This window comes from Coptis chinensis, chromosome 4 (genome assembly GCF_015680905.1).
Source record: "Coptis chinensis isolate HL-2020 chromosome 4, ASM1568090v1, whole genome shotgun sequence".
NCBI classification, from domain to species: Eukaryota; Viridiplantae; Streptophyta; class Magnoliopsida; order Ranunculales; family Ranunculaceae; genus Coptis; species Coptis chinensis.
Genome location: NC_141459.1, coordinates 16,047,132 through 16,058,737, shown reverse-complemented (window position 1 = coordinate 16,058,737; position 11,606 = coordinate 16,047,132). Strand labels below are relative to the sequence as shown.

At 35.3% G+C, this 11,606-nt stretch overlaps 1 protein-coding gene and 1 pseudogene across 1 annotated transcript; one reads left to right on the top strand and one right to left on the bottom strand.

The window, feature by feature from the left end:
• Positions 1–1,261: 1,261 nt before the first annotated feature.
• LOC147502171 (transcription factor bHLH19-like) lies at positions 1,262–3,550 on the bottom strand. Its single transcript, XM_086603856.1, has 4 exons — positions 3,476–3,550; positions 2,840–3,382; positions 1,943–2,281; positions 1,262–1,506 (listed from the first exon to the last, which is right to left on the bottom strand). Exons 1-4 carry the CDS (start codon positions 3,536–3,538, stop codon positions 1,432–1,434), a joined length of 1,020 nt encoding a protein of 339 aa, XP_086459982.1. The 5' UTR covers positions 3,539–3,550; the 3' UTR covers positions 1,262–1,431.
• Positions 3,551–5,674: 2,124 nt separating this feature from the next.
• Positions 5,675–7,180, top strand: LOC147502170 (fructose-bisphosphate aldolase 1, cytoplasmic pseudogene; annotated as a pseudogene).
• Positions 7,181–11,606: the final 4,426 nt, after the last annotated feature.

Genomic DNA, 11,606 nt, shown 5'->3' with positions numbered 1-11,606 from the left:
CTTCATAATTTTTCGTCAAAATTTCAAGCTTTCCAGTAAAATTAGTTTCAATTAAATCTTCAATAATTGTTACTGTGCATTAGCCCTTGATGTTTCCTGATATATTAGTGATATACTGATATTGATATTGATATTGATATTTGATAGTTTGGATGAACTTGGAGGAGAGAACTGATTGAGATGAAGCTCCAACACTCCAACTAGGTTATTTTTTAGTTTTGCTCCCCCAAGTATTGGTTACATATTATTGGCAATGTATGTGGGTTTGTTCACCTCAAATCCACAATCATTCAATTCACATTTTCATAGGTTGGCCCCAATGTTTTGGACAAAAAAGATTTGAAAGAACAAAAGAATGCCAAAAGAAAAAAAGAAATAACCTCTGATTAATTCAAACTAAACTTGCCAAAAGAAAAAGAAAAAAAGAAAATCAAACTAAACTCTGATAAGTTCACATCATCTGTGTGCATATAGATAGCTTTCAGCATTATATTAGATAAGCTGCTTATATTATTATCTTAGATAACAACCTAACAAAGGAAGATGGTACAGTAGACTTGGATGTTATATATGGTTTAAGTGGATGCTGCTGTGGTTGCAAATGCTTCCCAGAACCTCTTGCATTGGTTGGTGAGCAGGCTTGTGCTCCCATGCAACAACAGATGAAATGTAAAGTTCAACATATCTCTCCACCTGATAAAAGGTCAAGAGTTCAGAACGAAGCTCAAACTGAGAAATGGACTACGGTTAGGTCAAAGAGAACTAACAAAAAACCTCTCCAAATGTAGTCGGTGAGCGCTTATCTGGTGAGAGTAGTCCTACCATAGTTATGATTAATAAACAAGCTTCCAAGATAAAAACCTTGATGAATACATTACGTACTGAGATTTCAAATGATACGCTTGGTTTAACATACATGTGCTATGAATGTGGGACCTTTTTCTATAGCTTTGAGAAGACACAAAAACATCTAAGGATTGATCATCTGATCGTCTTAAGGGATAAACTTCTGTTTAATGGTAGACGTTAGGTGTTTTATGTTGTTATCTATGGGTGTGTCCCCGAGTGGGTTTGTTCATGGGTTTTTCATGATTGTTAGGCTTATTGCCTAGTGTTGTTGTAGTGAAGATTCTCCCTCTAATGATCATACTCTTAGAGAGGTATGTAATTTTCGAAGTCTAATCAACAGGTAGGGGTCTGCCTCAACCCTATAACCTTTTAAAAAAAAAAAAACTTTACATGTTTAAGTAATACAAAAAAAGGTTAACTTTACATTGATATGTTGAGGACACCAGAAAAGAAAATGACTCGACTAAGCTACTTCCAAAACAAAGAGAACGAAGCTTATAATACAGAGAAGAATGAAGCATAGAAAGATAATCTTCAATCTGCGCAACTGTTGAACTACTGCATTGGCATTTTCATTCATATTCACATGAACTGACGAAAAGCTGAACGTAGATTTCTCACAAAATCCTTCACTGACATGTTGAACTCCATTTCCATCTGTTATAAAAACATAAAGATCGGTCGACAAGTATCAAATATCAGTGAATTCGATTGAAGCAGAATACATTAATCGGATAATAATTAGACTATTCTTCTTCTTATCTCTTCTTCATTATATATAAAGATCGTGGTGCGTTAATTAGTTCTAGCAAATACACTACCCTTGAGGAAGAGCATAAACGTAAATTTTGTAAAAAAATCCTTCACTGTCATATATATTGACATATCCTGACGTGATTGACGTCCTATTTTAGTTCAATGTCATTTCATCAGTGGCCATGGAAAACATGATACTTAAGACCATTATCAGTGCATATATGTCCAAACTCCCTAGTGACCACTGACTAGTGTGTATAAAATGCTCTGCAATCTAAAATCCAAGATTATAGTGTCAAGATGCACGACGTAATCTACGGTAAAGAACAAAAAATACCTGAGCAACCACACTTATCTCAACTGCAAATCTCCCAAAAGGCATGATACTGGAATTGACAACAGTTAGTTGGAAGTTCTCTATTTCAGCCAGAATTTTCACTAGAAGACCTTTGTGTTTCTCGCAGTGAATTCTTATAAACACGTTATTGGCGAAAACTTTTGCTTCTATTTCGGGTAATGGCTCATCATACCATCCATTGACAATCTTCTTTGATTTCTTAATAAATGCCACAGACTCCATTTTCTTCTTTGTGGTTTTCTCCTCAAGCATTTTTGCTCGTTCTTCCAATTTCTTTAAGTACTTTATAGCAGTTCCAAGAACAGAAGCCTTGTCCATCTGCCAAAGAATAAATTTCAAATTAAATACTAAAGACAATAAAATTAATATGGAAGAAAAGAATTAAAAAGAATGATCAATAATCTGGTACGTAGAAAGGTTGTATGTTTCTGACTTACGCTCATCGATCTATATATTTGTGCATCAGTGCAGGCATATATCAATATATTCATGAGCATGCGCATATATAGACATGCACTCACTGTGCTTGTGTCTGATATGCCCGCGTAAAAAGAGGGAAAATGATATAGTACAATGATCGATTAAGTATTTGATTTTGATTAGTTGATGTACTCATCATGTTCCTAGAAAAGAAGTTTGGCCTTTTTTGGGAATCGGAAGCTAGTATAAATATTGAAGGAGATTGAGTAAAATTATGTACGTATAAACGATAACTTAATTATAATATGTAATTGATCAAGCAATAGTAATAGATTAAATTACAGAATGCCTTTAGTTGTATGTATATTAGTATATATAAAACTCATAAAATGACACTTCATTCTATCTTATGAATGTAATTAAAAAAACAACTCTAGATCGATTAGCATATGGCACCTTAGTTAAGCCAGGAACAAGTGATGATAGAGCTGTAAAATGCTTGCTCAGCTTCTCTCGTCGCACCCTCTCAGCTAGTGCATGCTCTGTGGTGGAAAGTACCCCCTGGCTGCCTCTGGAACCTTGAGATGTCACAACATCTGAAGGGTCAAAGGTCATGTATTCAATAGACTCAGTTTCCTCCTTTGGCCTCTTAAGTCCAACTAAATTCCCATAATATTTCTGAGAATTTTTCGTCAAATTCGAACTGCCAAATGAAACAAACTTGGGTGAAGAAGAAACAGCTTTTGTTGTTGATGAAGAGTACTGCCTCGTAGTTAAAGAGTTACGGTAGTCTTGCGCCTTAAGTGCATGACTTCTTGAACTCTCAAAGCATCTTTGTGAGGTCTCTATAGGTGTAAAACTGAAGGTGGTCTTGTTGTTAAGGGGATCAATAATTGATGAGTAAGAAGATGAACTTCCAAAGGTCAAAGGATGTTGAGAGTCCTCTTTAGGTATAACTTTGTTCTCTTGTGTGGCGACTTCTTCATCAATAGAGCTCATCTGGCAATGCTCAGGATAAAGACGATACAGGTATTACAAATTGCACTATATTGCAAATTTATGTAAATAAAACACAAAACAAAATATGTTTACCATTTCGGAGAACCATGGAATCGAAGACATGTCCAGTAATGAAGATTTTATCGTTTTTTCCATATAAGATCGAGCTGCTGCAAAAGAAGTCATACAGTGAGCATATATGGAGATAACCATGGTCAGGAAATTAGTATGTCTTGCACTACTATATTGCCAATTAATTTACAAAAAAAAAAAAAAAAAAAATTGTCTTGCGCGCACTAATAAGTTATAAACTAGTAGAGCTTGTCAGTTAATTATGAAATAATGGTTCTCATCCAAATTTTGTTCAAAACAGCATAAGTTCCTCAAAACTCAATATGGTGAGAAAACAGACTTCAATTCATTTAGACCCAATAGCAAATCTGTTTCTGATTATAAAGAATATCATATACATAGCAGAGTGGTCAAAGAAAAAACAAGAGTTAATATCCCCTATTAGTTCCTTCATTTACACCATGGAAGAAGAAGAATAGCATAGTGAAAAGAAAACTCGCCTTAGGTTTCTACAACAAATTAAAGGCACACTTCTTCTTCCAAACAATGAAGCAAAGACGTTAACTATATAAAGTTGTAGCCTGGAGGAAGACCTAAAATGGCTGGATAGTTTATTTAACATGCATTCATTTGTAATTAAAATAAGAGACCGGATCACCTGCGCCAGGACATTGGGTTGAAACCGAACATTTTCTTTTGCTTAAGGCGTTGCTAATTCAACCCAACACCAGGGCCAAGAGATTTGATTTCTTAAATCAATGCTGCTTGAAACCATATTTAAGTGACACATAGTGCACACTTAGATGACTCAGTCTCATGTCCAATCATTCTATTAGCATTTTAGACACTGATCACCAATTCAATTTACCACATCAACATAGAAAACAGGCAAAATCCTATAAGCATATCTTTTTTTTTTATCCAGTTTTAGTTGTAGGAAGCATGATCACATATGTGCATAGTTTTTTCAATTTCATAAGTTCTAGTTCCTAATTAACACGGTTGCTGATGTCACTTAGTCCTAATTAACACGGTTGCTGATGTCACTTAGTCTACGGTCAATCTCTTCGTTGTTGTTTCCTCACACGGATTGCTTACATCATATGGTCCAACTATATATGTTAGTGTGTTGGGTCTAAGAAGAAGATCCTAATCTCTTAGCTGGAAGTCCAACCGCCCAATAATTTTGAATACTGGCTTCAATCTATATATATATATATATACTAGGGGAGGGATCCGTTTACCATGGTTTTTTATACCATGTTCCTTTACAAGATGAGTTAAAAGCTAATATTTTGTAGATATGATCTACTAACTATGAATAGATACTCCACAAAAATTTGGCTCATTTGGAAACCTATAACCTATTTAAATTTTTTTGACAACTTTGATTTTTTTTAACGGTCTAGATTTTTCGATTTTACAATCATCTTTTGATATTGTTAAACACCATCAAATGAGTTAAAATTTTGTGGAGATGATCTTCATGGTTTGTTAGACATATCCACAAAAAACTAGGTTCTAGTTCGTCTTGTGGGAGAACTTGTGGGGCATGGTATAAGCCATGGTATATTGATCTCTCTCCATATATATATATATATGGTAGACATATTGACATATACAATTCAAAATGGGACTTGCATTATTATATATATATATATATATATATATATATATATATATATATATATATATATATATATATATATATATATATATATCGATTTGTCTAGAGTGCCACTCTTATAGTGACACCCTTATCTCACACTTCTTCTGGTCCGTTAGATCTCAGGATAAGATTATCAGATCTAATTCTGATAAAAACGCGAAATTTCGAATTATTTCGAAAACCTAAAAACGAAAAAATGCGAAATTTTTTATTATCTCTCATTGTCTTCTTCTCCACTCCAGAAATTTTCAAATCTACAAAAACTTAACCATCTCCAGAAATTCAACCCCCGTTTCAAGTGCCGAATTTAAGAAGGATTCAAACAGCACGGTTTTCTCTCGATCTATTTTCTCTCTCTCTCTTGAATTTCCAAGCCTTTTAAATTAAAACACCTCTCTAAATTATGATTTTCCAACTAAACTTGTAGTCATGTTTTATTTGGGTTTTGATTTATTTAAGGTGTAATCTTAATGTGTTGGAGATAGGAGTTCATATTAGAGCGACTTTAGTTGTAACATTTTGCTAAATAGGGCTCTGATCATTTGTTTGATATGAATGTTTCATTGTCACCTCAAGAGGTATTTCTTTGGTTATCCTACAAGTGTATTACTTGGCTGTGGTTCTCAATTACCCTTCTTCGTTTGGATGAGAATGCAGCAAGGTCAACAGTTCCAGGAGGTCCAAGTGTGGCATGCAGTACTGCTAAAGCATTAGAATGGGATGCAACATGGTTGAAAATGGTTGATTTGACCATCTTTATCTATTGTTATTTCCATAGCTGTCCACATTTTATTTATTGTTACTAATATAAAATGGAAATTTGCAAACTTGAATATGTGCAAATTTCAGATAGCCTGTTTTAAAGTTGTTATTAGTGGCTTCAGGGTGTAGGTTGAATGTCTTTTCTTTGCTTACGCAAGTTCTTGTTTGGCTTGATTTGTTTTTATTTTTTCTCCAATTTATCCATAGAAGAAATGATGCAGTGTTTATTTTGTTTGCTAATCAAGTGATTTCTGTTTGTTTCTAATCAATCAGTTGTAAATATTTATTTACTTTTTAAGGTTTTAGGCTATGATTATATATCCATTAATTTGTGTCTTCGAATTTTTTAATAATCCTCCTTTTTCTAACCTTGTAGATGAACTCATTGCCAATGTACACCCCGGAAGGGTATCCTTCTTCTTGATGAGTCTCTTTTGGAACAATTGGGAAGCGTCTATCCAAAGATCAATTAATGAGAATGCTAATGGTTTGGCCAGGTATGCCATCATCGTCAAGAAAATGGTTTGGTTCCAATCGTTGAGCCGAGAGATCTTGGTTGATGGATCTCATGACATTGACCGTTGTCCGATGTGGATCGGCGAGTACTTATTTGCCTGTTACAAGGCATTGAATGACCACAAGGTTCTCGCTCAAGGGAACTCTATTGAAGCCCAACATGGTGACTCCTAGTTCGATGCCAAGAAGGTAGCCCCAGAGGTCATTGCTAAATACACGGTGTGTGCCTTGCAAGAAACAATGCCCCCAAATTGTTCTGCGGTGGTGTTCTTGTCGGTGTGTGAGAATGAAGAGCAGGCCACAATTAACCTTAATGCAATGAACCAGCTCAAAGGAAAGAAGCCATGGTCACTCTCATTCTCCTTTGGATGTGCTCTCCTCCAGAGAGTACTCTCAAGGCATGGTCCGGAAAAGTGGAAAATGTGGAGAAGGGCAGCTGCCTTCCTCGCAAAGTGTAAGGCAAACTCAGAGGCCACCCTTGGTACCTACAAGGGTGATGCAACTGTTGGAGATGGTGCTTCAGAAGGCCTTCATGTCAAGGATTACAAGTATTGATGAAGTTTTGTGTTTTAGTATTGCGATTTTATGAGTAGATACGAGGGAAAAATTGGAGATAAAGTCTGTCTTTAAGGCTTAGTGTTTAGATCTTTTTTCCTGCGTAGTTGAGTGAGGCTGATTTAATAATTTTGGGGGGCATGTTTGTTGAGTTCGAATGTTTCTCTCCAAGTGATTTGTCTTGTTTTAATGCTTTCTCTGATGAATTTTATGTTTTGCTCTTTTTTGAACCTCTTTATAGTGTATGTGTTGATTGTTGTATTTTTCGCCATTTTCATTTGGATTAGGCTTCATGCTAATGTCAATGAGAGTTTAGGTGGTGTATACAACTCCCTATATTTTTCCCCTGGATTCATCTTTGATTCTATTCTTGTTGACATAACGATTGAATTTGGACTCTAATAGAGGATCTCATTCTGACTAAAGAAACTCTACGACCATCACCGTCACTCTCCTTTATAGCTCCCATTGTTACAAATCTTGGAGACTTCTTATGACTAGCGACAAAGCTTTGAAGCTCAATTCTTCCACCAGAAGTCACACCACCAAAAAAAGAAGTTTCATAAGAAGGATTAGCACAACGGTTGTAACCATTGGGATTGTGAGAGAGAGTAATCATTAGCCCGAGCAGCGAAAAGACTGGTCGACTACCCAATGGAGTCGAAGAAGTCGCCCATGGACTAAGCGCTGCACCCAGATCATTACGACCTTCTTGCCACCCCATCGGTTCAAAGGTCCATGAAATTTCACCTTGCCATGACATATCATCATTGCTACCAAATGGAGTGATTGGAGATGGATGGTATCTACGCCCACCTATAAACGGTGGAGATAGAGTGTATGCCATGACATACACTATAAACGGTGTGGCCATATCGTTTGGATTTGAATTTGGATAAAAATGGCGTGTTTGTTTTGCCCTCCGACGGTGGCCCACCGAGGGAGGAAAAACGCATTACACGCCATTTTTATCCAAGTTCAAATCAAACCGCATGGCCACACCGTTTGACTTAGTCCCCAAACGACATGGCCACACCGTTTGGACTAGGTCCAAACGGTGTGGCCATGTCATTTGGGACTAAGTCCAAACGGTGTGGCCATGCAGTTTGGGACTAATTTTGTTGAGAGGCACAAGTATTGTGGATAGAGTGAAGAAAAATAATAAGATTACGAAGGTTACAAAGTCGCGGGCTTGAACTTTAAAGAGTTTGATCCGAAGTGATTTAGATAGTGTCAATATCTCTCACAAAAAAAGTGCCAAATACCATGCACGGACATACCTCGTCAAAGAGGATCCTGTAAGCATTCAAATCATGATAAATTCTTCGATTTTCAGTATTGCAATGGTCAAGTGCTTGTGCAATGATAAATTCTCAATTATTAGTTCAAATTTTCTTGACATTCAAGTGGCTGCCACCAAGAAAGGAAAATGAAGCATAAAGAATTGGAGTAAACTTGTGGCGAATCTTCTTGACTTATGCCATTTTTTCCATCCAAGTATAAACACCACTCTGCAGTGGTATCCCAACAGACCAACTTTAGCAAAACGAATTGAGATTCAGCAAAGCAATAGACGAATTGAGATTCAGCAAAGCAATAGACAAAAGAACTAGAATACAAAGTGCATATTTAAAAAAAAAAAAAAAGCAAACAAATTTTGGATGCCAAGTTTCGAAAGAATTGTACTTTGAGCGCAAGTCCTTCCAAGATTGAACTTCCACAATAAATTCAGATACACATGCCAAATTCTTTGATAGAGTTCAAATTCTCTGACACATACTAAATTCACATACACATGCCAAATTCTCTGATAGAGTTCAAATACACATACAAAATCCTTCCAAGATTTATACATACTAAATTCAAACTACTAACCAAATACACACGAATTTCCGAAGATACGGTTCCAAAACCCCGAAGTCTAACCGATGGTTACCTCCATAGCAACATCATTCAAAGCAAAAGCTACATCCAAAGCAACTTAGGATAACTCATCATCGACAACGCCACACTACATCCAAAGCAACTTAAGCCAATAACACCTTAACTTGACCACTTGATAATACACAAAACCGCTAAGAGAAGATGGACCAACAACAACTTAAATATTAACATTCCGATTGAGTGAATTTCCGAATCGGTCGTTATCCTCCTTGTGCAAATAGAAGCTCGACTCTCGGTTAGGGGAAAATGTGGGAGCTCGACTCTCATTTATATTCAACGACGACGAAGCTTCCACAATTATTTTTTCATCCGCCCACTTAAAATACCTACATTTCTTATCCTTAGGCAAGCGTTTGTCATTTTTTCGCAAAACACGTAAAGATCGGCCCAGATTCATTTGGGTATTCGAGACTCTATTAAGAATCGAGCTTCCACAATAAGGGCACCTCATTTATAGATCGAATTTCTTTGTAGAAGGAAAAAATTAAAAAATATCAAAATATGCAAATGTAAAATCACATGAATATGTAATAACTATGGAACCCTAAAACAATAACATTAAAAACAAATGAACAAACAAAAGTTAAATAGAATATGCTAGTTCAAAACTTTAACAGAGTTCACCGAATATGCTAGTTCAAAACTCGAGAGTTCAAAACTCGAAAAGAGTTCAAAACTCGATAGAGTTCACGAACTATGATGAGTTCAAAACTCGACCGAGTTCACGAATATGCTAATTCACCGAACTTTGACAGAGTTCACCGAATATGCTAATTCACGAACTTCGACAGAGTTCAAAACTCGATAGAGTTCACGAACTTCGACAGAGTTCAAAACTCCTCGATAGAGTTCAAAACTCGAGTTTAAAACTCCGACAGAGTTCACCGAATATGCTAATTCACCGAACTTTGACAGAGTTCACCGAATATGCTAATTCACCAAACTCTGACAGAGTTCAAAACTCTGATAGAGTTCACCGAACTCTGAACAGAGTTCAAAACTATGATAGAGTTCACCGAATATGCTAATTCACCGAACTCTGACAAAGTTCACCGAATATGCTAATTCACCGAACTTTGACTGAGTTCACCGAATATACTAATTCACTGAACTCTGACAGAGTTCAAAACTATGACAGAGTTCACGAATATGCTAGTTTCGATAGAGTTCAAACTCGACAGAGTGAAACCTTGTTGTAGCAACATCTTCATTGAAATCCATAAAGAAACAAATAAAAAAACAACAACATAGATAACTAACAAAAACAAGTAGTACTTTGAAAGTAACTAAATTTTATTACTTTCTTTAGGTAAACCCATTGAAACTACAATTAGGAATCAGTGGTACCATAACCTAAACTAAAAATCAGTATGTAGAGCTTATTAGAACTTCCCACTGCCCATCATGGTCTTAAACTCGTCAAAATTAACACACCCATCCCCATCTCTATCAACATTCTTAATCATCTTCTTAAACAATCAAAAGCCAAATACGGTTTCAAACATCTCTATCCCCATTTCAAACGAATCCAAGCTAATTAAACAACAAGTCAAACGAATAAAAAGTAGAAAAATACCTTAATCCAGAAGCCAAATACGGTTTGGAGAAGAAGAAGCCGAGAGAGAGAGACAGTTCTCCAATTTCGCGATTTTGAAAATTTTCGTGTTTTTTGGATTTTGCAAAATTTAGTGTTTTTTGGATTTTGAAATAACACGAAATTTTGAAATATCAGAAATTTTTGGTGAAATTTGGAATGTTAGATCATCAGATCTTGAGGTGGATCGGACGGCTGAAGAGAAGTGTGAGATTAGAGTGGCACTCTAGACAAACCGTATATATATATATATATATATATATATATATATATATATACATAATTGACATATACAATTCAAAATCGAACTTGCACATTGCTCTAAAAGCCGACTTTTTGTAGATATTACCTCCCTACCATGGATAGTATCTCTACAAAAAATCAACTCAATCGGATGTGTCTAATCTTATTAAAAGAGTGTTAAAATTTTGGATTGTCAGATAAATTTTGAACTTGAACTCAATTTTTGGTAGAGTTAGACATGTTCAAAATAGTTGATTTTTTTCGGAGATGATATCCATGTTGTGGAGATCACATCCCCAGAAAATCAGCTCTTAGTTCATTGTGTAGTCCGCTTTTGGATTGCGTAGCGTATATTATTTCTGTATGTCTATATATATATATATATATATATATATATATATATATATATATATATATATATATATATATATATATTGAAGGTTAAACTAAAATTTCCTGTTTCTTCATAACTAAAAATGAATTAAATTATATATCCAACACTTAACACTTTGTGACCATGGTCGTTTGGTGCTATTTTCTAATAATAATACTAAAATAATTATAACAATAAAAACATAATCATTTCCCTTACAATGAGCCAAAGATAATTTATTTTTTAAAAACAGAGAAGGACTCTCAAAGACAAATCGAACAAAAAAATCACTCTCAAAACTATTTTTTTTAATCACTCACAAGGACTAGGTATATAAAAGGTCAAGTATACCCTTGGCCTTGACACAATAAAAAACGGTTCGGAGTGGTAAAAAGTCAAGTTTACTCCTGACGCAAAATAATAAACGGTTTGGCATATATAATATGAATAATCACTGTTCATACATCAACATGAGCTATGAATAATCATTGTTCAT

Coding starts and splice junctions, on each gene's coding strand:
- LOC147502171 (XM_086603856.1), bottom strand. CDS start 3,538: ATGGAAAAAACGATAAAATCTTCATTACTGGACATGTCTTCGATTCCA. Junction 3,383..3,475: donor TTCCATGGTTCTCCGAAATG/GTAAACATATTT, acceptor GAGCATTGCCAG/ATGAGCTCTATTGATGAAGA. Junction 2,282..2,839: donor TTGTTCCTGGCTTAACTAAG/GTGCCATATGCT, acceptor ATTCTTTGGCAG/ATGGACAAGGCTTCTGTTCT.